This window comes from Wyeomyia smithii, chromosome 3 (assembly GCF_029784165.1).
Source record: "Wyeomyia smithii strain HCP4-BCI-WySm-NY-G18 chromosome 3, ASM2978416v1, whole genome shotgun sequence".
Classification (NCBI taxonomy): domain Eukaryota; kingdom Metazoa; phylum Arthropoda; class Insecta; order Diptera; family Culicidae; genus Wyeomyia; species Wyeomyia smithii.
Window position 1 is genome coordinate 15,300,711 of NC_073696.1, and position 27,552 is coordinate 15,328,262.

Genomic DNA, 27,552 nt, shown 5'->3' on the forward strand with positions numbered 1-27,552 from the left:
GAGAGAGACAATACGGAATCTCACAGTAACGTATTCAATGAGTTTTATGCGCTGATGCCCAACGAGGTTGTTGCGATCGGAAACAAAGAATTAAAGCAGGCAGGAGAGTGGAAGTGAGCTTTTGCTCTCCACCGGTGAGTTTCAGATCAATTTTGTTTTAACGGCTGCAAGTCGATCAACGTTTGTCTGGTGGGGTACGAGAGAGCGAGCTTACGGGTTAGTTAGGAGAGAGAATCGATGAAATTAAATTTTTTGAACTAAAAACCAAGGCGGAGACAGAAGATGCAATGCAAAGAAACCAAGAAATGAAACAAACAAAAGGGATAGCGAAAGAAGAAGGTACTTTACCGCAGAGTGGTTTCCCTCGTATGGTTCATAGTGATCCCGAGTTGGGCGGTTGTGTTGGTGGCCGGTCGGTTTGAAAAGGTGTGGAATGAAGGAGATCAGAAGCCCAGAAGCACCTTACGCGCGCTGGTACGCAACAGGTTCAGGTTCCGTCCGAGACGTGCTCTCTCTCGCTCACTTGTGTCGGTTTTGTTACAGTTCGTCGGCTTTAGCGGGACAGGTTCCTGCTGGGGCTTGCGCAAGCTAGTGTGTTGGTGGCTCGTCGGCTGCCTTAGTTAGGGCGAGCTTTATGCTCTCGCGGAGAGAAGCATCGGAAAACAACAACAGAAACTGTATCGATCAGCGCGCATACGGGACCGCTCCAAGAAGGTCACGGTTAGATCGCGGTGATCTCCGGTGAACAGTGTTTGTGCAAACGTCGAGCTAGCGGGTTGACTTTCTAACAGGGCTCTCTCCATCCCTTCCGCGTTGTGAGTTCCCCCATTAAGGATTCTGCGGGACTTTGTTTCTTGACTTGTCGTCTGGGTTTCGCGTTTTTGTCTCTCGTTGATCGTGTCGCGTAAGTGCTCAAGTGTTGTGTTGATCGCGACATTCGAAGTCGGTTTCCCCGTCGGTACTTGTGAGAAGAAAAACAAACTGTGCAATAACATCCTTCCGGTACCTGAACGTTGAAGAGTTTGTTGATATTAAACAGAATAGGAAATTTATGGTTCTGATCGAAGATCATCCTCCACGGTAAACTTTGCGGTTCGTTTGTGCTGTTTTGTGGTGCACCTGTGAAAGCATTCTAAGCGTAATCCAGTGACTTTGCATAAGTTGGCATGATCGAATAAGTGAGCAACTATGGAAACGTGTGTACTAATTCCGCAGGAGTTTGCGCTGGCCGTGACAGGGGTCGGTGCTCGCAACTCCAGGGATCAAACGGCTACGGTTTGGTCCAACTCGGCCATCCCCCAGGGAACTCTCTGCTATCCCTTTCAAGGAACCGTTCGGATTGATAATCTGGACGTCTACAGCTACGTCGATGAAGATGATGTGAGTATCGATTTCGATTTTTTTTTATTGTTGTTTTTTGTTTTGTTCAAGTCGAACCTCGAGAGGGCAGCTCGAGTTTCAATTTCAAACTGCACGCAAAGGGTTGATGACTGTTGATGCGATTTTCGAGCTTCTTTCTCGTATCTCAAACGAAGACACACTCTCGTGAACAGCGTGTGAGTTTGCTTTTTCTTGGGAGGAAAATCACTCGGGTGTGAAAGAAAACTTCACCCCAAGGAAGTTGGGCGGCCAGCCGACCGTGACCGTGGGAAACGGAACGGGAATGGACTGCGATGAATGTTCTAGATTTCTGCTTTCCGAAGGTCTCGGGTGCTTAGGGAAGGCCACTCTGGTGGCGGCGGTGGGATGATAATTGGAATAGTTTATTAGCTTTAATAAATAAGACAATTGAGGGGTCTGATGTTACTGTCTATTTTCGTCAGACTCAATTCAAAGCAGGTTCGTCACTTGTTTTTGCTTGCACGACTGCAAAGCAATCTTTTGTTTTGTTCGACTTCTTTTGATTTTCGATATCGATAATTTCTGGCTTGTCGGTCAAGTCTCGCTAATCCGTGATATCGCACCGAACTAATCCATCACCACAAATAGAACCGTCCATTTCTACCTGGGCCAACCGAAATATGGCAGGAAGAAAAGGTGCAAAGACCTTTTAGCGAGCCACAAAAAGAGAATAATAGCTATCTCACAATTTTCATCTCAATTCATCATAAAATGCCATAAAATCTTACGGCACCACTTCAGCCCGGCCGGCCGTGGTGCAATTAATAGATCATTTCGTTTTGCTTTTATTTCGGGTCGCTTCGCTACGCTGCTGCAGCACAGTTCAAAATGTAGTTCAAAAATTCACACGCCTTTGAACTTGACTCTAGCGAGAGAGATGATCTTTTAAGTGCTCTCGGGCGAGAAAGACATCCGACAAGAGGACCAGAAAAATAACAGAAAAAAAAAACCTAACGTAGATGGTGAAGAATGCGTTGCATCACAGAGTTCTGCTGACTGTTGCTGGTATCCCAATTAGTGCGCTATGAGGCAGGTGCCTCCGAATTCCGGAAAGCTTGCCTACGGCAGGGGTACGGTATGAACTATGATCAATCATTCGAACCGGCAATTAATGGCGCCATCGAATTGTTTCGCTGAGGACGACGGTTCTGACGAATGTCAGTCAGGATGAGCTGGACGGACTTCGGGAGAACAAAATTGTTGGCACCTAAAGTGGGTTTTCATGGGCTTTTATGTCGATTTTGGAAGTTGAAGGACTCTTCATGACTGTCTGCTCTTGATTTGCTATGCTTTGCGAATGCTTGCCTATTATTGACGAAGTGATTTTTTTACTGAAGCTGATCAGTGATTATGTGATTCACCAATAACAACATAATAATTTTAAAGTATTTTCAAAGAATTTTTAAAATATTCTCTAGGTACGCTCCATATTCCACCAAAAGTAAATAGAATAATGATAAATTGACTACCACTTACCCTCTTTATTATTTTTTGCATTAAAAATATGAAAATGTTTGTATAAAACTGATCAGGCTGTTCACAAGTTGGGATGTATTAATGAATTAGTTTCAGAATTAGGTATAAGATTTTAGGGTTGTGTATATGATTATAGGTTTTTACTTATAGGGTTTCCTACTGCTCAAACTAAAATGTCCTATTCATGCATTTTATTAAATACAAATACAAACCAATTCCATACTCACTAATGAATCATACTGAATTTTTGAGATATAGGGTAAGAGGGGATATTTTCGGTAGTGATTTCAGGGGTTAGGAACAATCTATGAATCTATTTTTTTACATGATGCTTCTACTCATCTCAATGTACCTTACTGTACAAAATTAGTATCAAATTAGTATTCGTAATTAGTAAATATTTACACAGAATCTTACTCTCTTATCAATGATTATACTAACTCAATTTTTTTTTGAAATTTTTTGTTTCGTTATTTTCATTAACGAAACAAAAAATGAAAAAATTTAGTTTTCATCTACATTTGCTATGCAGTTTATTTTTGGAAAATAATTCGCATCGTGTAATGGGAGAGCAAATAAATTTGATAAAAAATGAGCAAAGAGGATTTGCTACCGTTCAAGCAAACAGAGTTTTGAGCAAATATTTGTCATAATGTAATAATATAGCATATATATTAGTATAAAAAAAATTTTGCCCAAAAATATCAAATATCAAATATAGCTAATAATTGCTTCGTCTAATGTCTGCATAACACTGCTTCTCTTCAACAAATTGAAAGAATTGGACACTTCAGTTTCTAAAGAAATGTAGCATGAGTTGGAATCGGTGAATACCTCCAGTATTCTAGAAATCGAACACCAGAGTAATTCAGCAGACTTAAGCAACTTTACTTTGACTTTACAGAAGAAAATTACATTACTTGGGTTAACCGGTAAATTGTGACCGGATCTGAAGCGATTGTTTGAAGACACGCCGCCCCTGAAACCTTCTCTTCTGCAAATATTTGCAACAAAAATCGATCACGAGTTTCTTATGTGAACTTGAATATGTTTTGGTTTTTTTAAATTCGTACTTAATGTGAATTGATAATGAAATTACAAACGATTTTTTGTTACCTATTATTAATAAACTTTATTTTAAATCTCATTTTTGCTGAGAAATTTTTCATTCCCGGATTCCCAGGCATATTGCAAACCCTAAGCTCAATGGCATCTTCGGAACAATTGTTTGTATGAATGGTCCGCCTAATCTCAAAGTGTCAACAGTTATCGAAAGATAACCTCTATTTGTTAAGGGATAGAGGAATAGTTTATTTGGCGAAATTTTAGAACATGTAAAAGTGTAAAACTTTGCTGAACAAATCACATTCTTATCCTCATTACGTACAGAGTTATGGAGTGTTTGAATGGAATGCTTCTTTAATTTTGTTTTTTTTTTTGTACTTAACTTTTGTTTTCGAGAAATCATTGTCCTACAAAACCGTTGAGGAACACGAAAGACGAATTTTTGACGAAGACTATACATCTCTAGGACTTTTCCATACGATGTTATATCACATATAATTTTTTTTCGATAACTTTGGGAAGGTGAAGGGTATAAAAGAGCAAGTAGAAACATGCAGGCAATACTTTTTCATAAGATTTAGCTCTAGGTTTGTATGAATTTCTATAGGTTTCATTGGTCTCAATTCACCCATATTTGAGTACGGTGAACATATGTTACGGTAGTTTCTTAAATATTCATTACCGGTTTTTTGAGATTTTCATGAATTATTTGTTTTGCTTTCGTTTTCAAATGCTCTAGAAGTTTCCCATACTCGACAAAAACTTTTGCCATCATACTTTCACTTGCTTACGTTCCTAAAGTTATCAAAAAAAGATAAATATTCCACAACATTGTATGGAAAAGTCCTGGAGATGTGTTTCTCAACGGTTTCGTAGAACAATGTTTGTTCGTAAAATGCAACTGGCCTTGTGCACATACGTCATTTGAACAGAGTTTGTTATTTTCGAGCACTGATTTTTCAGTAATGAAATTGTTTTCGCATACTGATTTCGAGTAACGTAAAACGAATCAGATGGGAAGGTACAGAGGACCTGCCTGCTCAAGCAAGCTTTGTATCGAGACAGAATGAATTGAGTGTGATTCTTATTTAAATCCTTTTTCTTACAAGCCTTCAAGCTGGCTTTGAAGAGTTAGTTTGATACATACAAAGGTAGAGTGGACTGCATGGGTGACGTTGATATCATTTATCAAACTCTTTGTGGATAAGGACCATGTTACTTGTTCTTTCGGACCAAAATCTATTGTATCCGAACCTTCGCTTCCAAGACTTGAGCTAAGAGAAAAAAAGTACAAGTTCTTTACGCGTCGCTTCCACCGACGTGATATCGCCTCACAAGATGAAGATAATGAATAACTTTATTATGTATTAGTATGGCTCAAATATAAACCTCTATAACTCAGATCAAGAGGCTTTTCCCTCCGTTCTCCGGCTACCGTATACCTTGCTGAACTTTTCTGGCCTTTGATTTCTCTCGGCCCATTTCAGTTCCAAAGTTAAAATCTGGAGTGTTGGTTATTCTTACTGAGAGCGCTAGAACGTGTGCTCAAACACGTGCGACAGCATGAGCGCTAAGACCCGCGCGTGGACATGAGCGACGCTACTGTTTGTCGAATTCTTTTACTTCATGAACTAAATACATTTTTTGTCTGATGACTTGCATTTTAAGTTGTAAAGTAGGCAATATATGTGATTTTTTCAAAGATGTGAAAAATGAACAAGGGCTGAGGGTGTGAAAATTTCGAACCTGCAACATCGAACGAACAACGGGTTCATTTCTCGTCAGGACGCAGGAAGATTTATTTTTAAATCACATACATTGCCTACTTCACGAATTGTATTAGTTTATCACCGATGTAATGCCTCGGTGGCTTACCTAGCTAGGCATCGCGGAAGGCAGAGAGCTTTGACGACGTTTGCATAGCAGAACCGTTCGCGATATTTTTTCAAGATCTTTCCTGCTTTCTTTACTAATGTTCTCGTTTTAGTGGATGACGGCAGACGGCCGTGACCCGGTTTACATGCTACTTGTTTTCATTAAATTCAGCAGGAGGGTTATTTTCTTCCGGGAAAAACTAAAAAGTACCGTCTGTCTAATGTTTCGTGACGAACATTGGGTATTCTGCGCGAGGTGTAACGTCACATATGTTTACGAAAGCGATTAAAAATGCAGGCTTCGTTTTGAAAAATTCATTACACTTTATACAAAATACTGAAACTTCTTAAGAAAGACGGTAAAAGTATGATTTCACAGCAGCATTTTTGTAATTTCTTAGCAGCAGTCGCAGGATGTAACACGGAACAGTGTGATATACTGTTGCGGGGCTGAGAGTACTGCACCTTTAGTATCTGCTTCCATCCGACATGCGAAGAATTTAATCGTCTTTCTCCAAAACCCGCAACACGATACAACGTGTTATTTTATTGAGTGGCTGAGAGCTCCATCGTTATAGTTCCACTGTTTGTCAATAGCAAATGAAAATCATGTTGGGTACATTCGTATTACATAGGAAATACTATCTTTTTGCTCCTTGTGAAACTGGGAAAATGACAGAACCTGAAAAAAGGCGGAGCCACTTACTACATGAGTTTAAAATGAAAATCGCGATCAGAATGCGAGCTCATTTTCGAAGAGTTTCAGCTTTTTCTAATTGATTTCAAGTTAGTTTTTTTACTGGCTTGCAATTGAAAAGTTATGCTAATTTATTGTAACAAAAGTTGGGGGAAAACTTCACCTTTGTTGTTGTTATCCTTCATTAGATTGTATTTCTTAGAAAAGTTGGTATAAATTCAATGATTAGTGAAAATTTTCCTAATAGTTCATGTTACAGTTCTATCAATATTGGATTGAGTCTGCTCCTTTACTTGTAATAAAATTATTCGCAATTTTATTACTGACAAGGATGCATATTCAATTTTAGGGTGTTTTTTCGCCACATGTCGATAGCTCGCTCCACATGTACAATCTCCATTACTTCCATACGAATTCGAGGCCAAGACGCTCCGCAAGAAAGGCCAATATGTTCCAATGCAGAAGGCTAATACGCAATTAGTAGAAATCAGCACGAAAAGTGAGAAGCGTTTGAAGTCTCAGAAGTAAAATCGAAAGCAATGGAAAATACCTTAACCCTCTAGTGCCCTGTGCCGCCTTTAGACGGCCTTCAGTTAAACCTCTAAAAAGCTTCAATCAATACTCAAAAAATGTTTCATACTGATTTTTTCGAAGTCCGTCGGAAAATTAACACTAGAGGGTTAAGCTGTTAGGCAATCTTCTGCGGCGCACATTCTACCCCTATTTTGATTTGATCGTTCTTAGGTAAAATTTGATGAAAGTTAGTAAAATAAATTGAAATATTAATAGTTTCATGAATTCCAAAAGTGTGAGAGTTAGAGGAACCACATTTCAATGTGTTATGTGTCGGTCAGTTAACCCTGAATGTTTATATACAATGCATGAATAATTACATGTTGGACAGAGCTGCAGACAATTGAACAACTTTTCATGTATTTTAGTTATTGAGGCGCACTTTTTCATATCAGAATTGATTTGAGTGAGAAAACCGAAAAAAACGTCATTTTAAGCCACATGTGCGAGTATTTTATGAAATTATTAGCATCTTACCTCTCTGGTGCGTTCTGTACGGTTTTCCCCTATTAATACTCAGAGAAATTCAAGAGACGTTTTTATAAATGAGGTTCGCTGCTGTAATTGCCATTGAAGTCTCTGCTAGTAGAAACTACAAAACCAACGAACGAATCGTTAAACGGGCAAAGTAAATAACCATTATTCTCGTGATTCCTGATTAGCTTGTGTTTGATAGCTAAACATGTTCGAAATAGAACATTAGATTGAGTTACCATATTTACTGCTTTTCTCTTTGTCCTTCTGTTTGTAGTAAACAGACAGAGATTTTATGTTCCACCGGCAGATATTGAAGCCGTTAAAGTACCCAGTAACAGTCCTACCGAGAAGCGCAACCGAAAAACTGAAGAAAAAACAAAACATCACAAGTCCGATCTCGGCGTCAAACAGCACAAGTTCAAGTTCCCGCTATACGAGCCGCAAATTGCTATGCTAATATGCCATTGCTTCCTTTATTTGTGGGCGATCCACACCGACCTCGGCAGTACGCTACAGTTCGGCCAGACTACTGCTTTGAAGGCTTAATTGTTTTAATTATGTGACTTTTAGTCCCTTCCTTCCCTCTCGACCGCAGAAGTAAAGCAAAGTTGACATAATTAATGCACCGATTGATCGGTTTGTCGCCGAGCTTCGATCAGGTTTAGACCTTTCGCAGGGTGAAAGCGGCGGTGCGCCGTATCGTCGAAATTAACCAATCGCGAGGAAATTATTTCATTAGCCCCCGACTCGTTTTCAAGCGGAAGGGATGCAGTCTGCGGTTCAATGGCCGTTAATCAGCTGGACAAGTGCACGCTTCGCGCCGCCGCACGGCAATAATTTCCATTCCGAGTGACTTTACCAGAAGAATGGAATTTGCAGCACAGCAGCTGGTGTTATTCAATTGCCGCGTTTGTCATCATAATTTCTATCCCAAAGTGGGCAAAAACTGGTAATCGGTCTGGGCGAGCGCTGTGTTGCTCGCTCGATACGTGTAGGTTATTTTTTCTCGCAGGGCGAGAGGCTTGCGGGTCGCGCGGTATAAACAAGAGATGAAAGATGAGATAAAACTATGTTGGTACTTTTTGTATGATTTAATTGACGCCACCGGGGACCAACGGGGGGAGAGAAAAATTGAAAGTGCAATAGATTCACGTTCCAGCTGTCGTTGTACCTACCGGATTGCTGCATTTCTAATTGATGTGCGCCGGAGTGTGAGTGTGTGCGTCATTGGTGGGCTCGGCGGGTGTAAATGAACTGATGATCGTTACGTTGATTGATTGCGGAACCGGTTCCGCAGTAGCAATCCGTACCGGAGATGAGATTGTCCGGTTTCTTTCCGTTTACTGGTAAGATGTGAACGAGCAAGTGTAGAGTGATTTCCTTAGAAGGAAGCGCTCCATTTGAGTAAGTTATGATTCGATGGGAATAGGGTCCAAGCTCACTTGTTCTGAATGGGCCCCGGAGTTTTTGAATGAATGAACAAGTCGGCTCGAGGAATCACAATGTGGGGTTCAATCAGTCGGGCATTCAAGCCAAAGGTTCGTGCGTCTAACCAAAGCAGAGATTGATGATTGCCACTATCCCGACAGGTCATTGTTTCTAATTGATCGCTTTGTACTGTGCAGCATAGTAAAATGTTCGAAAATTTCATATAGAACAGAGCCGAGCCTAGCGGGCAATCTTTCATGAGTAATGAGTTTTAGGAAATCTGCTCCGCTTTTCGAAGCTCTCTAGCCGGCCTTGTGCTACGATATTGGAAAACAACAATGCATCCATCAACGGCGGGTAATAAATCAAGCATCCAGCTCATTAATTCGGAATTTCCCGAAAGAAAAGCTGGTTTGTTGACCTCACCCACCAGCGTCAAGTTCCGACTAATCAGCACCTACGGATCAACTCGAATGCGGAGATCGAGAAGCCATATAGTTGAGCATAGGAGTTTGGAATTGCCGATGGGGGCACTAAAGGAATAAATCAATAAAAGCTTATAATTGCTTTGTTATTTTCGAACCGCGTCACCGTCGGAATGTGATTGTCTGCGACGGTGAAGTATGGGTCTTACTGGGTTCCAGGAATCGGTGAACTGCTCGCCGCCACGTCAGGTCGAAGGTCGATGGACCTCTGGATGCTGCGATGGTCCCACTAATGAGTTTCAAGCTTCACCATCGCCGCCACGCCGGTCTGCGGTTTGAGGAACTTAAGCGGGATTAACCCACACGATTTGCGCTGACTCATATTCGGTAACGAACAACCGACCGAGCGATATCGGTCGACCGAATTCCGAAAGCCTGCTCAAGCGAAGCACAGCAGATTAGCTCCCAAATGATCGGATTGGCGCTCAGGCGGCGGCGGCTTGCTGTACTGATTTATTTTTTTTTCAGCAAAAAAGGGAAGCCAGGAAACTGGTCTTTCTGGAGCAGGTTTTATGTTTTCCCCCCTTCCGTTTGCTGGTTTGCTTTTGGGAGAACAAGTTGTATTCGGAGCTGATTGAATGGATGTGTCAATCAAGAGCGGCGGTTGTAAATCACCGTGAATTCGTTTCGGGTTGTGACGATCCGCGGGAGGGTACCGGGCTTTAGAACCGATCGGTGCTGGTTCGGGCTAATTTGACTTTCAAATTCGGTGGGAATCGATTGATTTGCTGCGCGGACAAATGGGGCCCGGGTTTCCTGGGAACGGACTTCCTCGCCGCTGGCTGTGATCTAGATTCTCGATCATGCGGGTAAAAAATCAGATCTATCTCCAAAAGGTGAGTTTTGATTATTAACAGTGACCGAATTTCGATTTTTTATTAGTTGGTGTATACTTTCATAACGCCTTCGGTTCAGTATAGCTAGGAAGTGAGAAAATAAACTGTGTTGTCTGTCCTGCAGCTCAAATCAAGTGATACAACCACAACGGGGGTCCCGTTCGTACGCAGCTAGAACACTTGCCATACATTCGAAGTGCAACGCGTTTCGCGTGGGTCTTTGATCTCTCGGACTCAACAGTAATCGGTCACACGCGGGTTGTGAAACCGCCGCTGCGGCCAAACGTTCGACACTCTCAAACACTCTCGGTATCGCGCAATCAGCCACGACATAACGAATGACCCTGCGGCTGCAGCTGAATGATAATTATGATCTCGCAGCCGGGCTGATTTGCCAAGGGTGCCATTTTTGGTAGCGCCAAAAGAAATATTAATCAGGGAGACTCACTGAGTTGCAAAAAAAAAGTGGGAAGGGAAAACAAATCTTTTCCTTCGGGGCTTGATTGATTTTTAATTACACTTTTCTCCCCTACCGCCATCCGCGCCGTTTGCGCTGCTAAGGTTTAAGCTGCTACCAGCTCCAGCAGCGCTTTGATTAATGGAATGTTTGGCTTTTTACTAACGAAGCCGAAGCTACACATTGATTCCGATTCATCGTTGCGCGATCGAACGAAACCTAAAACCTATAAATCGGATCAAGTGCTAGCGCGATCGACCCTCGTCTCATCAGCTGGCACGGTAGGGTCCTCGGAAAAGTTCAATTTTTCCCATAACATAAATTTCTCCTTCCCTTGAGCTGTAGTCACCGTGACAGCAACGGGTGAAAAGGGATCTCGTATGTCGCTTTTTTTTCTCTCTTCGTACATCGTCGTAATCATCGCCGGGTCGAATCGGTCAGGTGCTTTACTGATCCCCTTACACAGAGCAAGCGACAGAAAGTGATCCTCGTAAATTTTTGGCTTAAGTCGGACGACAGCCTGCAGGCAAAAAGGGATCAAGTGAAGAAATTCCTTTTACCATGCGATACGACGAAAGTTGATATCTTGCTTATTGACGTCGTCATCGATCCGAGCAGCGTGAGAAGATATTCGAACAGCGCACGAAGCTCTTCACCTGCCGGTCCGGAGACAAGACAGGCAATCAAAACGAAATCGATCCATTAAGCAAGTGACGCAAGGACATGGACCGATACGGATGTTAATCCCCCACCCAATGGAATCGCAGTCCGGGTAAGCTCTAATCAGGTTTCTGTCCTCAAATTCGGTTCAACGATTGAAACCAATTCCGTAAATTGCCATCTAAAAGGTGCAATTACCCTTCTGGTTCGTTCCGCTCTGGTACCATAATTAAACAATTATTTAATTATGCACAGCAAATGGATTCCGGCGCTGTTGCTGCTGCTGCTGCGATCCACGGATGGGTTAAGAAAGAATCGAGAAGCGCGGCAGTGCCGCTCGGCGCCGAGTTCCCGTTGTTCGCTGTTCAACGTGGCTACGTACAACTCAATTCGGCCCTCGTGCTGCCCTGCCCTGGTGGCTGTGACGGGCAGCGAGGTTTGCATGTTGATTTGCATGCTGAATCCGGATTGAAATTCAGTTCAGCAGTCGCTTTATTTTTGCTTGTTGCTTTCTTCGTGGATCTGACGGTCATCGTTGCTGCCTCGCTACGCTCAATATTGGTTCTTTGTTTAATGAAGTCTGGTTTAGATCAAGCACTGCATTGAGAATTTGTTTGCAATTTCAACTTAATCTTTTAAAAATTCCAATTCTCCAGCTCGAATACCGTTAAAGTGTTCATCGAAAAGTTTCTTGTAAAAGCAGTTGATCAACTACACTAAAGTCGCTTTTTACGCGGGGGATACATGCCGCGTAAAAAACCGCGTAAATTCCGGAATCCGCGTAAAAAGAAACCCTCGTAAAAAAAAACGCGTAAATAGCGACCTTAGTGTATAACGAACCCAAGTTTCTTCTTCTTGAATCATTCCCAAAACATACAAACGTTTGGAAACGGCTTGGTGGGTAACTTCCAATACCGAAGCAAGCTGTTCCTGCGTTAGGCATGGATCCTCTTCGCGCATTTCCGATGGTCTCGTCGTCAGCATCGAAATGACCGTCTTTGAAGTGACGGGACCAATCACGATACGCTGTTTCACTTAGAACAGCATTGCCGTAAACTTTTTTAAACTCTCGATGCGCTACAGCCGTCGTTTTCCTTGGGATAAAATGCGATAAGTAACATTTTCCAGCAAATGATGATTATGTCGCACATTATCAGACCTTTTCATACTAACTAGAAGTATATGACACCACAATAGTCAAAGCGGGTTGTTTACTACATGTCTCAGCTTGGTTCATTACTTATCGTTTTGACGTATTGATGCTATTTTATTTTCTTTCACTTTATTGATTTTCTCCCCGCTTCAAAATTTCCATTTTTACATTTCATTTTCACATTTCACTTTGTTGATTTTTTTTTTCTTCAAGTTTTTCTTTCGTTTTTGTCAATTTCAGTGCTGTCCTGTATTTCAAACCTTAGTCATTGTCATTCACTAACCGAAACAAATGCCCCATTTGCAACTCCACCAGCTTCATCAGTTCCAATACCGCTTCAAACGGCATCACCGCCAGAGCCCTTACTAATAGAACCAGCTTCATCTTTACTTAGCAGGAATAGTGAGCGGGATAGAGTATATCTCCCACCTTATACTTATTAACCACACTAATATTGTTCCATGTAAAAATCTATAAGTTAGAGACCATATTGGTGTCATCAGTGGTGTGATAACATCCCCAGAAAACGATCGTGCTTTTTGATGTGGTCCAAGTTTGTTGGTAGTTCTAAAGCTTCAACTAACTCTAACGTTTCAATCTCGAAAGAGTCTTGAAGGAAAACCTGTTGATAGCTAGGACAACCGATCGTGAAGCTTTGTACGCTGAACGGGAAACGGTACAACTTCATGTGATTACTTTGAGGCGAATAACATTAGAGATTTTTGAAAAATGACATTGTACATTTTTTATCAAATGTTACATTAAATTCGTAGATCCCCTGAGGAAGGCCAAGTCAAAAGGTCGAAACGTCGGACATAAAGCATAGTAGCGTGTTGATCTACTGTTAAGACTGAAAAAAGACGTGGGGAAATATAAATTTCGCGTTACGGCCGTTTTAGAATTTGGTTATTTACTGCTTAAATTTTTTTTTTGTTTCAAGACAGTAGATCTTAACAAATATAGTCAATCCCGCTGCTGAATTTAAATGAAAAAAATATGTTGGTATCCTTTCAAAACTGATTCTCTAAGAAATCAGAATTAACTTTGGATTGTTGTTTATTCAAAAAAAGTTGTTTCGCGAGAGACAAACACAATAGAAGGCTGCAGTTTTCAGGTACACATGTGTATCTGTTTGAATAAAGTTTTTCGTTAAACGAATCTGGTAAAAAACCGGTTCCTTTCCGCGTTATCATTATGACATCCAATGTGAGGGAGCTCTATTATCAAGCGCGGGTAGGAACAATGGGTGACCCCACGTCAATGTGATGTCATACACTATGCAGGTCTCTGAACAAAATTTGGAAAAAGAACCTGAAAGTCATTTTAATGAATGAAAATGACATGAAATGACAATTCTGGAGAAAAATTATTTTCGATATAATAAAATGTTATTCACCTCAAGTGCCGTCAGACCTTTCTTATGAAAAACATTTTTTTTGTTTCGATTGTGCTCAAAATTGATATAATATACTAATATACTTGATTCTTATCGAAAAACTCTAGGCCCGTGTTTTATTGTTTGGTCCTTAGGCAAATCCTCTTTGATTTATGGTTGTCCAAAAATCGTCAATCTTTTTGTCAAAAATATGTTTGGCTGATTTGAATTTTTTTATTGTCAAATTGACGATAACTGGTTGCATTATTTGCAAACGTTAAAAATTGACAAAAATTACATAGATTACCTTTGAGAATGAGACTTGTTGATCCTAACTCGGATCAAAATTGAGGGAATTACAGATACTTGAAGCTAAGCCCAGAATGGTGTTTCACGAACCTCGAAATCATCTTTATTGCCTGACACAGCAACATTCAGGGAGCTGCTAAAATCGTTATCTCAACTGATTCCCATCAAACATTGAGAAGAGATTGTTCATTATGTAACAAACCTCGCCAAAATATACAACATGAAAAATATTGACATGAAAATTCTAGGTTTTTTTCCGGCCTCAGACCACTGTGTGTCATGCTGGCCTCTAGGTACTAACTATGTTCTTATATTTACTTACTTTTATGGCGACAAGTCATAGTCATCCAATGTGGTGGAATATTATTGACAAGGATCGATGGGTGACGTTACATCTGCCCCCACTTGAAGATGATGCGAGTCTTCTTGAAACAAAAAAAAAAAAAAAAAAAAAACTTACATCGGTCTGCCATGCTGGCATCTAGGTACTAATCATATTCTTATATCTACTTACTTTAATGGCGACAGATCATAGAGATCCTAGGCCGAATCCAGAATAAGTCTTCATAAAACTCGGTCCTCTGCAGTCGCTTCTTACACACGCTGCTCGGACATCCTGGTGTACAGCACATATACAACGTGTGCGGGTGCAGCCTCGAATGACTCGCTCGCCAAAAAAAAAAAACACATTTTTCGCTTAAACATTTTAATTTCAATTTTCACATTAAACCTGCCTTTGGACGATTTCCAGGACTTTTTAAGAGAAACAATTTGCCATACTGACAACGTCCTTCTCAAAGTGGACAACAATATTTTTCAAATTAATTAATGTTTTTTGTAGAAAAAATCTGCTCACCTTTGGGCGGCATCCGTTTGCCTTCTTTTCTGTCAAGATTTGAGTACTGTCCCTAACCTCCTTTGGCCGTCGACCCCCGACCGTTTGACTCACGGCAAATGATTTCTCCTTCTATGTGTTACTCTGGAATTCTATGATGTAACTCTCTCTGCATTTCTTTTGCCGGTACCATCAGAATATAATCCAATAATCTCGTCGTAGAGTTGCACCACATCCCTGTTTATAGGCTAGCCCTACTGAGCAAGTACATCTATCAATTTCTCAATGAATTTAATTCACAGTTTTTTCTTTCTTTTCCACTTGAATTCGATCCGATTTACACAGAAATTCTTACCTTTTTTCAATACCCGGGAGGGGTACAAATTCTATTTCTACTTCCGCTATCAATGCGTTACACAACGTTAATAATGAACGAAGGATGAAAGAATCGTTTAAGTTGTTGTTTAGCAGAGTCATTAAAAAAACAGTTTTCCGAGGCATCGCGTTGAAGTTCATTAAGCAGACAATGTATGCAGTAGGGAAAGCGTCCCGTCGGGATGCGGTATATTATATTTATTTCCAGTTCGCTTATTTTTCGCTTTCCCTACTGCATACATTGTCTGCCTAATAACGGGTAAAAGCCGTTGTCAAAAATAGAAATTTAGTTCGAAAATCGCGTTAAAAGTTCAAGCTTAAGAACTGATTGTCAAGTAGCTGATATAGTTTGCGAATCTTTAATTATCTTAGTGCAAAAACATCCGTCTTTTTTCAAGAAATACAGCACCGTTTATCTTAATAAATCCTATGCACAGTAATACGAGAGCTCAAGAGCGTGAGCTTTTTTCATTACCTCTCCAAATACTAATAAAATTTATATACTATTTTTAGACAAATAGAAATTTAGTGTGTAACAAGCTTCAGAGAACTTGTACTCTAGAGCAATGGTGTCTTTGGCAAAGTTGTTGATAATGTTGTCACGAAAAACTTTGCTGAAGACACTTTTCTTCAAACTTTTCTTGTTTTGGATATATATTTTCTCATATCGCATTTCTAATATCTAAATCTAAATCTATCTAACAATTAGAAAGTAACAAGGTTCAGCATATATGTGTATATCATTGAAACACAAAACTTTGTAGACGACAAATCGAAACCAGAGACGTGAGGAGAATAGTGTCTTCAGCAAAGTTTTTCATGACAACATTATCTACAACTTTGCAAATAACACCTTCTCTCTGAGGTGCAAGACTGAAATGTTAAATTGGCGACAGAATTCCGAACTCAAGCTGATTGTCATTCTTCGAGGCTTGTTTACTAGATTTATTCTAAAAATAGTATATTAAAAACAAGTATTTGGAGAGTAAATGAAAATAAGTCCACGGTTTTGAGCCTAAGTACCATTGTGCACAGTACAAACTGCTTAAGTTAAGGTATACTTACTTAGGAAGATTACCAATCATTTCATAGCAGAAAAACGTATTAAAAGTGTATGGAAAATTGCAACGAATATCGGAGGGTTTAAAGGGATATGAACGAGTTTCAAACGGGGCACAATTGGCGTTCGTAACCAATGCACCACGCTGACATACAAACAAGCCATAACTTCACAATTTTCTCTTGAATTTGTAAACATATTTGTCAAAACCTTTGCGAGAGTGGGTTAACTTCGCGGATTCATTGTAGAAGCAAAATCCATGATTTGTGCTCAGAACTTTTTATGAGAACCGCCCTCCAAATTGTGCCTTCTGTAAGTCAAAAAATTATCGCATCGCAGGAAAAGAGAGAATTAACGACACGGAACGGAAGCCTTTGTGTTAGTTCTTTTCCACAATTGAAAACCTGCAACTGTTATTTTACAGAAATCGTTTCGAACTCGTAAAATTCGGTGGTGGTGACAATTCACTTTGAAGACATGCTAAGAAACTGATTTGATAACTAGGAATTGTATATTTTCACGTATTAAGACTTAAGATTTGACGTTTGATGAAAACACACCGTAGCTGATTGCATACAAGCCTGATCTGATAAGTAAGACACTTCGCTTGTATCCGCAACATTGCATGCAAACCGCTCACATTGACATGCTTTTGCATACGAGTGTTGATATTGGGATTGAAGATTTCAAGATTGGAGAAGAGTGTTTTGCTAGTTGATAGAGAAAAAAGTGCTTTAACAAACTTAATTATATTATCCAAGTGACTTCGAATCAAGTTCAAATTAGTTTCTATTCGAAATATGAACAGATTTAAGCCTTTTTTCACGCTCTAATTATTCACGGTAGCACTTGCCTGCGGCTGTGCAGCTCAACACAATTAATCAAGTTCAATTCTCGCTCGTTATTAATGGAGTTTATATTCAAATTCAATCGTACCCTGGAAATGTCATTTTTTTCCATAACGTTCGACCGAAGTTCTACCTGAAATTCCAACGCTGAAACAACTCCATCAGGACCGACCTCAGCAGCCGCGCCCCCAGCGCAACTAATTGACTAATTGAATATCGTTACACGACCAGGCGCGCGCGCGCACTTGCTCAAGCTGTCACCACCGCGCCTGGTGGTGGTCTTTCCCTCTCCCGAACTAATTACAAGCTTTCACACAATTTCACACCCATTTATCACCTGGAAAGTTTCTCCCCTCCGGCCAAACAATATTGTTCTGCCCGCCGGAAACTAAACCGACCGGAGTGGTTTCACGCTTCGGTAATTTTTCATAAGTCACCAACCATGTCCGCGTGCGCGCTCACTCGGCTGGGGGAGGGTACAATACTGGGTTCGAGACGGTGAGTAAAAAGGGGCAGTGCGGGTGCGAGAAAAACAAGTGTTGCTCAACAGGCCGTTAAATTGAAGTGTTACGACGGGTGTTGAATCGTGCTGGGTGTGTTTATTTCAGCTGTGATTCACTTGGCAGCGATAGGCAGAGTGCGAAGTGACTGAGCTGTTAGGTGTCACCTTGTTGAATGATCCATTTTTCCCGGGTCCGTGGTGCAAAGGGGCACTAGGATTAGCATATTGGCGTGCTGCATTGGCGCGTGCTGGTGGAGATAGCGCGACAATACACGAACGGGATCATTTGAATTGAATGTAAGGTGGTTTTTGTGCTTTCTTTCCGCTGGAACATGCAAACTAGTTGAATAGTTCGCTCGAAATGGTATCGAGCAATAAATTTAGCTTCGTGAGCTACGACCGCCCTTGTTGGGTGACAGGCAAAAGTTAGGCAGTCAGTTGCTGGAGAAGTACATCTCAATTTATGAGCTTCCATTTGGTTGCATGTTTCATAAAAGATGAACCTAATAAAACATGCGCAGAAGGTGGTTTCAAATCTGATTGTTTGTTCTTGGTTTGGATTTTTTTCTCCGCCAGATTCGTCACCGCTTTGGACTGTACGATGAAATCACCACCGTCAACGGGAGGCGCGTGCGGCACTGTAACTGGATCCGCTTTCTGCGGGTGTCGGAAACTTACGGACCGCAAGTGAATGTGGTCTGTGCCAAGGTGAAAGGGGAACCAATTTATGAGATTGTGAAGCCAATTCCGTCGCACCAGGAACTGGTCGTGTACTACCTTCCCGAAGGACCGGAGGAGCTGTTCTTCATTCGTATGCGCAATCAGCTGTACAGGCAAACGATGGATTCGATACTAGAAGGTAAGATTATTTGCCGGTCATTTGAATTGATGCCAAAAATTAAGTTGTGTTTGTTGTTTTTTTTTTTTTTTTAACCTAATAGACTCCCCCCTGGACCTGTCGACCTCGCTGCTATCGCGGGTAATGCTGCCGATCTCACCACCATCCGGGGCGGAAGACGAACGAAAATCCGTTTCCGGGGACAGTTCGATTTCCATCTCGTCCGGTGCCAGCACCAGTGGTGGCGATCTGGACAGTCACTCCATTCCTCCGCCCCGCAGTTCACCGAAAGCACGACCATCGCGGGGCGAACGGGCCATGCTGCCGTGTGAGGTGTGCGGCAAAGCTTTCGACCGTCCTAGTCTGCTGAAAAGGCATATGCGAACGCACACCGGCGAAAAACCGCACGTCTGTGGTGTGTGCGGCAAAGGATTCAGTACCTCCAGCTCTCTGAACACGCATGTGCGGATTCACAGCGGCGAAAAACCCCATCAGTGTCAGGTGTGTGGTAAGCGGTTCACCGCCAGCTCCAATCTCTACTATCACCGAATGACGCACATTAAGGTGAGTGACTTCGATGCGAGTCGGATTTTCAGTGACGAACCTCTTATTGTTAAATTAAAATATTAACTACATTTGTTTTTTTTTTCGATATATTTCTCAACAGGACAAACCGCACAAGTGCAGCCTGTGCTCGAAATCCTTCCCAACGCCCGGAGATCTCAAGTCGCACATGTACGTGCATAACGGCTCGTGGCCGTTCAAGTGTCACATCTGCTCGCGAGGCTTCTCCAAACAGACGAATCTAAAAAATCACCTCTTCCTGCACACTGGTAAGTTTCCATTGTCGGTTGTAAAGAAACGCTATTACTCCGCTTATCCTGCCCAATTTACCTTCCCTAAAAAAAATTGATGTAACGGTAGGGGGCTAACAATTTCGCGCCTTTTTTCAAAGTTTTTTTGTTTCAATACCAAGCGCCCTTAGCTAATATTTTTCGTGGATAGAAAAGGGGGATCTCTTTCTTGTGTGTTCGTTTTCCTTTCACCACGGAATCACCTGTTCTCGGAGATCCTTCCAATTAAAAGGCACAAAGCTGAAAACGCAACGGAAAAGGCACCTCCTTTGAAGGACATGCACATGTCGGAGCTGCCGGCCGATCGGTTCGCTTTGCAGAGTGCCGAGGGAGAAATATTGCGTGTAAACGAACATTTGGCTTTCGATAAGGCCCGTTCCGATAATTTATTTCTACTATATGCAGGGAACAGATATTGGGACGAAACACAGAAATATAAAACCAATAAACCAATTTATTTAGGGTGAAAAAGGCATATGCAACCTGCCATCCAGGGGCCCCTGTCTGAGTGTATGTGTATACAATAATGGTACGGTACGGCGAAGGTAAGGTGGACCGCAACGCAGAAAAGGATCCCTGAGTCATGTCAAGTCAAGTGGTTTCGTATTTATCGTATCCTTTTGATCTTTGTTTCTTTTCGCTGTCGGGAAGTATTTTTTTTTTGTCTATCGATCGGGGTCCAAGCGGTTTCGGATCAGATAAACGGCCGGTTGGAGAGTAGTACGAGAAAAATATTTTTACTGCCATGCAGGAATATGATAAGTGTTCCCAATTTTTATACCATCTTAATTGAGGAAGTAGGGCTTGAACTCGATTCTAACGATCGTGACATGGGAAAAGGTTTCAGTGATTGATCTCGAGCTGTTAGAGAAGTTCGAATGCGTGGGAATGCTATTTTGATGGATCAATTTATGGTTTCCTCATGTTTTCAAAGTTGCGTTGAAATAATGATAATTTTTTCTTAGAATTCATATTTATAATTAAAATAATTCTGCAAACTACAAACCCGAACCGGATCGATTACTGCTAGTTCGAATCAATTTCTCTACCCATTGATTTGGCACAGTAAAAACGCACGAGTCGTGCTTGAATGGGTAAAGACTGCGTAGAAAATATGCGAACCTAAACCCATTTCCGCTCAAATTTCAATAACCACAAACAGGGTATCGAGGCTCAAATAAATTCTTTCGATCGAAGTATGAGGAACGAAGAAGAAGAAACCAAGCTATTATGTTATTAGATGTTATTGCTATTGCTGCTGTCGAGTCGAGCCTGGTAGTGGAAAATTTTCGGGCGCTGGAATTTCACGGTTTATTTTTCAATCACGATCGCTACGACTCCCCAAACCGGAGCGCGATATGATTCGCTTGCGTCTTCCAATTACGACGACGGTCGGTCGGCCGTTTCTTCCAGCTGGGTGAGATCGGGCTTTTCGCTTGCCTGTGCTCGAAGATGGATGATAGGTGCAATTTGAATTCGATCGGGACGGAATCAATGAGGCCTCAAATATGACAGTGCACTTTTGCAATCGACGGTGGTCGGGTGAAAATCGGTAGCAATTTATCTCTTGCTGCGAGACGATCTACCGATCATCACGACACACACGCCGTTGAATGGGTCCTTGGGACGTACGGAATCATCTGCATCGCGGCATGCGATCTCTCGACAGAGTCCCCGGTGCGAAGCGCATAGTCGCTGTGTGATGGGAATTTAATTTGAACTCTACAAAGATGCCCCTTTGTAAGAGAGGTTTGCCATTCAACACTTTGACTCGATGTCGGATGCAAGATTATTATAAGTTTTTTTTTTCATTAACTTGTGTGCTTGGACCTCTAGTGAATATTTCTCGATTTTCTCAATTAATTATTTGAATACAAAATTAGTTACTTTCATTGCAAACAACTATTTCCTTTTGCAGAGCACAACGCCCTGTTGGCCGATGTTGCTGCTCCAGGACTGTTCAGAAAGGTAATTCTAATACCTTTCAATAAGATTTTTCCAACTATTTTCTTCCATGCTTTTTCTTTTTTAACGATGACTATAATATTTTTGAAATAATTACTGTTGTATTGTTGAATATTATAAAATACGGTTTATGGATGACAGCAAGTTTATAAATTAATTTTTTGTTAATTCCTTAATAGGCTAATATACTTTTGTATATCTTTCGAACAATTCAAATGAGCTCAAAAGTTTCATGAAATATGTTTATTTGGAAAGTCTGAACGTAAAGTTGGGTACCAAAACCCCAAAGCCTAAACTGATAGCTTCGGAGTTTTCAAAAATTTTTATATTTTATTCGTTAGATCGGGGGAAATTTTTCCCATGCCTGAAGTTTTAATCTTCCACTCCACTAAGATTAAAGCTATAAACGAATGATTTAATGTGCATAGTCCTCTAAATTAGAAGGGCTGAAAGTCACAAAACTTTTGAGATGCATGGTTACATTCCGGTAGATTTAAAAAATTCTAAAGCTTTTGATATTCTAAACTCTATTATTTTTAAAATTCTAGAGCTCTCTAGTCATATAGTCTTAAATCCCAAAATACATAAACTCTAAAACCCCAAAATCTCTAAACTAATAAAATCTTTTAATTCCAAAATCCTAAAATCATAATACCCTCCAATCCCGAAATTCTAAAATTTCAAGATTTCAAATTTTAGAAACACTGAAAACTAGAAATCTTAAAATCATTTAACCCTCTAGTGCCCAAATTATTTTCTAAACGGACTTCGATAAAACCACTATAAACTATTATAAACACTTTTTAAGTATGTATTGAAGCTTTTCGGAACTTCGACTGAAGCCCGCCAAATGGCGGTATTGGGCACTAGAGGGTTCAGCCTAGAATCCTACAATACTGTATTCTCAACGTCTTTATATCCTAAAATCATTCAACCCAAGAAAACTAAAATCTTAAAACTCTTAAACCCTATAATAATAAAATCCTTCATCTCAATATACTAAAATTCTGATATCCTAAAATTCGAAAATCCTAAAATGTTGAAATCCTAAAATCATAAAAACCGTAAATCCTAGAATCATAGAATCTCTCTATCCCAAAGTCCAAAAATTTAAGGTTTTTAAATCCCAAAATTCTTAAATGCTTAAATTCTATAATTCTGTAATCCTAAAGTCTCATAATCCGGCATTCCTGAAATCTTGAAATCTTAATATCCTAAAATCACAAAATCATGAAATCCTTTTATCTTAGAATTCTTTTATCCTGAAATCCTAAAATCTTAAAATCCTAAAAACCTTCAAGCCAAACATTCCAAAATCCTTAAATCCTAAAATACTAAAACCCAAAAATCTTTGAAACCAAAAATTTCAAAATCGCAAAATACTAAAATTCTTAATATCCTAAAATTTTCAAATCCTAAAATCCTGAAGTCCTAAAATCTTACAATCCTGAGAACCTAAAATCATAAAATTCTTAAATCCTAAAATCCTAGACTTAAAATCCTAAAATCCTGAAATCCCAAAATCATTAAATCCTAAAATACTGAAACCCAAAAAACTTGAAATCATTAAATTCTCATATACTAAACTCCTAAAGTCCCGAAATCCTAAAATCCTACATCCTAATATCCTAAAATCAAAAAATCCTAAAATCTTAAAATCCTCAAATTCCAAAATTCCAAAATCCTTAAATTCAAAAATCCTAAAATTCTCCAATCCTAAAATCATAAAGTCCTCAAATCTTAAAGTCCTAATATCATAAGATCACAAAATCCTAGAAACCTAAAATTCTCAAATTCTAAGATCCCAAAATCCCACAGTCCTAAGACCCTAGAATCCAAAAATCCAAAAATCCTCAAGTCCTAAAATCAAAAAAATCCAAAAATCCCAAAATCCCAAAGCCCTAAAGTCTTAAAACCCGAAAATCCTAAAACCCAAAAATCCTGAAAGCCAAAAATTCCAAAATCCTAAGATCTTAAAATCCTAGCATCGTAAAATAACAAAATCCTTAAATTCTAAAACCATAAAATCTTAAAATCCTTAAATTCCAAAATCCTAAAACCCAAAAATCCAAAAAAAAATTATAACCTTAATATACTTAAATCCCAAATTCCTGAAGCACTCAAATTTGAAAATCCTGAAATTCCAGAATTTTCAAATTCTTTAATCCTAAAACCCAAAAATCCTTGCAGGCTTAAGTCCTGAAATCCTGAAATCTCAAAATTTCAAAATTCTGAAGTCACAAAATCACAAAATCCCGAATTCCACAAATCCCAAAATCCTTAAATCCCTCAATGCAAAAACCTTGGAATTCTAAAATCCAAAAATCCCAAAATCTCTGAGTCCCAAAATTCCAAAATCCTGAACTCCTATAATCATAAAATTCTGTAATCCCGTGATTCTCATACAATAAAATTTTGAAATCGTTAAATTCCAAAATCTCAAAATTTCAAAATCCTAAAATCCAAAAATCCTGAACTTTTAAATTCGTTAGATCCTTAAATCCTATATCATCAAAGTCTTTAAATCCTAAAAATTTTTAATTCCCAAAGTCTTAAAGCTTTAGAATACGAAAATCCAAGATCTGCAAATCTTAATCCTAAAGTACTATAATAAAAATCTCGAAATCCAAAATCCATTGATCTTTCAATCAAAAAATCCCTAAAACTACTATACTGGAATTCTAAAATCCTTAAATCATAAAATCCCAAATCAAATTCCTGAAACTTTGAATTAAAAACATCCAAAGCCTTTAAATTGTGAATTTTAGCAAACCCAAGATCTCAAAATTTCAACATCCTAAAATTCTTAATTCCGAGAATTCTTAAATCCTAGGAATTTTAAATCTTTAAATCCTTCAATATGAAAATCCTGTAATCCTACAAACCAAAAATATTTAAATTTCGAATTCCTTAAACATAATAATCCTAAAACCCTCAAAGTTTAAAGTTCCAAAATACGCCAAAGTCTTTTTTACGCGTCCCATACGAATTTCGGATTTTGCGCGATTTTTTCACACGGATTTCGGAATTTTTGGAAAAAAGTCGTTTTACAAGCGGTATGTTTTCCGTGTTCAAATCGCTCATTTAGAGTGTCCGATGAGGTTATATTCTCTGATTTGGGCAAACCTTTTTTTTATATTTTGTCTTGATTTTCAGCTCGATTCGCCTGCGTAAATAATTGCTATTGATTCTTTTTCGGAAGAATTAAGCAGAAATGATTTAAAACGTTTAGCAAATGAAGTTTTTTAACGAGGATTTCAAAATTTACGTGGTTGTTTTTACGCGGATTTCGGAATTGTTTTTGTTTTTTCTATGCTAAGTTGTTTTTTATCCTTTCGGTACTTTCACGGAAATATATCACTTCGAACAACATTAACTATGCGAAAATTGTGATACAATCTTTTTTTGCCGTTGGGTCTCAAACCTACCGTTTAGTTTTTTTTTGTGGATTCCTCAGAAGTTTTTACATAAAATATCTAATTTTCATTGAGGTGTATTTTTATATTTTGAAGATAGATTTTTAAATGTTTAGTGTTGGCCATAATCACTATGCGTCTCCATTGGATAAAGCTAATGCAACGCAAAAATGTCACACGTAAGAGATCTTGGTTGTGATCCTTACCAAATAGTAAAATACGCGTTATTTCAGGGTATTGCATTGCAGTAGCTATTTTCAGTTAAGACACATAGTGTACAATACCTCTTTAACGGGCCGAGGCATAAAAAAATCATAAAATCATTAAATTTCATTGTTTATTTCTTCATTATCGAATTTTATATTTTTATATCTGATTATGTAGCAATGATCATAACTTATAATTATCAAGCAGAAAAAAATTATATAAAATTTCCTGAGAAATGCAAAAAAAAATCAAACGATGTAACGTTTTTTATACTTGGTCTTGTTGTTAAAATTTCCTCATTCCCGATGTTGTAAAATTTCTAGTATCCTAAGATCATAGATACTTACAAATGTACTGGAGGACAAAGTTAAAAAATCATAAGGTCTAAAACTCCAAAACACTTAAATTAAAAACATATCCAAATTCTTGAGGTCTAAGAGCCTTAAAATTCAAAAGTACAAAATCTGAAAGGTCGAAAAATTCAGAAGTTTCTAATTCCCAAATCATATATTCATTCGTTCTATCGTCGTTTTATTGAATGAATTTCCTCCAATTCCGATGATCTAAAACTTACTTGTTTTTAGATGATACGCACAAAATTGAATGGTGTAACCATATCAGTATTGTGCGAAACTATAGCTTGAAATGATTTGAGCTCTGGTCATGCTATTTTCAATGTATAAGTTCCTAAGATCCTAACCTCACTGTCAAATGGCGTTGTAAAATCTTAAAAATTGTAACTAGCGCCATATTTTGCAGAAATGTCCGACAAATCGATACTTTTAGAAAAAATCTGCTCAGCATTGCGTCTTTGTCTCGGCGAGACCCACTATCAATTACCCGCACATTTGTCCCCACCATTCTCCCGCTATCAGCTAGCATCCACCGCTGTTTCTCTATTTACAGCCCGACAGAGAGAAGTTCATAACAATTCCCCCTTTTGCCAAAGTTAAATTATTACAACCTGCATCCATCATCGCGCAGAGGCGGTACATCCTAGCTAGCTGCCAGGCTGGCGGTCACAAAGAACCCGTTCCCATCCCGGGTGAACCAGCCAGAGCAGAGCGCACACAAAGAGGCTCTGGAATTAATAAAACACTTATAAATCACCATCATTTTCCGTATCATTGGTCATAAATTTCCGTTACATTTCCACGCCGGCATGAGAATCCCGGCGGCGACCGGCAGCACCAGGGTACTATAAGGCAGTAATCCGCCTATTGAACATCGTCGACACAATGGCCAGAAGCTGGCTGGCCACCATCTCAGGTCGGTCCGCTCTGAGCCTGTCACAATTCATCCAATTCCCCGGCAGCACTGTCCAGGGCATGATGGATTGCAGTTATCATCGCGGATCATGTTCTAGCACTTGTAAACATGAACTAGGTCCCCTTCGATGCTCCTCCGCTTCATCCGCTGAACTGATAATTTATGATTACGCTTCTATTATGTCGTTATTGTTGAACCAACCTTCCTCCCGTCCTCACACTAACCTATCGCGATCCTTCCCTTCGCTCTTCACATATTACAATTGCAAATCTAGGCCAAAAGCAGCATATCTCTAACACATTCCAACCGTTTTCGTTCCACTTTCAGGCGACAAACCGCACGTCTGCGAGGTGTGCAACAAATCCTTTGCGCTGGCGTGCAACCTGAAGGCGCACATGAAAACGCACGAGGAGGGCGGCGGCTCCGGCTCCGTCGGACACGAGAGCGAATCGCAACGAGGATGCCCTGGTAGCAGTCACAGCGAGGGCGAAGAGTCCAGCCCGCCGTTATCGTTCGAGAAGGCCGAGGAGCGGCTGAATTTCTCCAAGCATCTGCTGTTTTCCAACTACACCAAACAGATGCTATCCGGGGTCGGCTGAGTTCAGCAACGAGTTGGACATACAAAACATAGGTACCGGCGATCGCCGGGAAGGCTGAATCGTACCGAGCTGCAGCAGTTCTGGATTGCCCGCACCGCCTTTTTTCGGGTTTCGCGCTGACACTGGCTGTCCGCTCGATTCGCGATTTGGAGCACTGTGTACACATCTCTTACTTACTCGTAATGTAAACCCAACTTATCGTCATGCACTGAGTGTATAGTTTGTCACCCGAAACTTGCGTGTTTTTAATGTACATTAATTTTCTAATGTTAAAAAAAAGAATTTACTTCGAAAAAAGGCTAAAGAGTCAGGAAAGAATGAAAAGTTATCTTTGTTTCTTGCTATTACATCTAATAGTTAGTCGCCGGACGCACTGCTGTAGATAGAGAAAGAATGAAATCGACGTCCAGAAGTACTAAATTGTGTGATTAATAATCCCCGTATCAGTATCTGAGAGCGAAAGATTTTTAACCCTTGAATTTGTAATAAAACTGTACAGTTACTGTCGAAATGTTTAA

At 39.8% G+C, this 27,552-nt stretch overlaps 1 protein-coding gene across 2 annotated transcripts; it reads left to right on the plus strand.

Annotated features, from left to right (window-relative positions):
- Window positions 1–655: 655 nt before the first annotated feature.
- On the plus strand, window positions 656–27,552 carry LOC129731684 (zinc finger protein 629-like). Of its 2 annotated transcripts, XM_055691862.1 has the most exons (6): window positions 656–1,380; window positions 18,463–18,745; window positions 18,828–19,288; window positions 19,392–19,557; window positions 21,497–21,546; window positions 26,763–27,130. In XM_055691862.1, exons 1-6 carry the CDS (start codon window positions 1,189–1,191, stop codon window positions 26,820–26,822), a joined length of 1,212 nt encoding a protein of 403 aa, XP_055547837.1. In that variant the 5' UTR covers window positions 656–1,188; the 3' UTR covers window positions 26,823–27,130. The 2 variants fall into 2 exon arrangements, with proteins under 2 accessions (XP_055547837.1, XP_055547836.1); XM_055691861.1 differs by lacking the exon at window positions 21,497–21,546 and having other exon boundaries at window positions 669–1,380; window positions 26,763–27,552.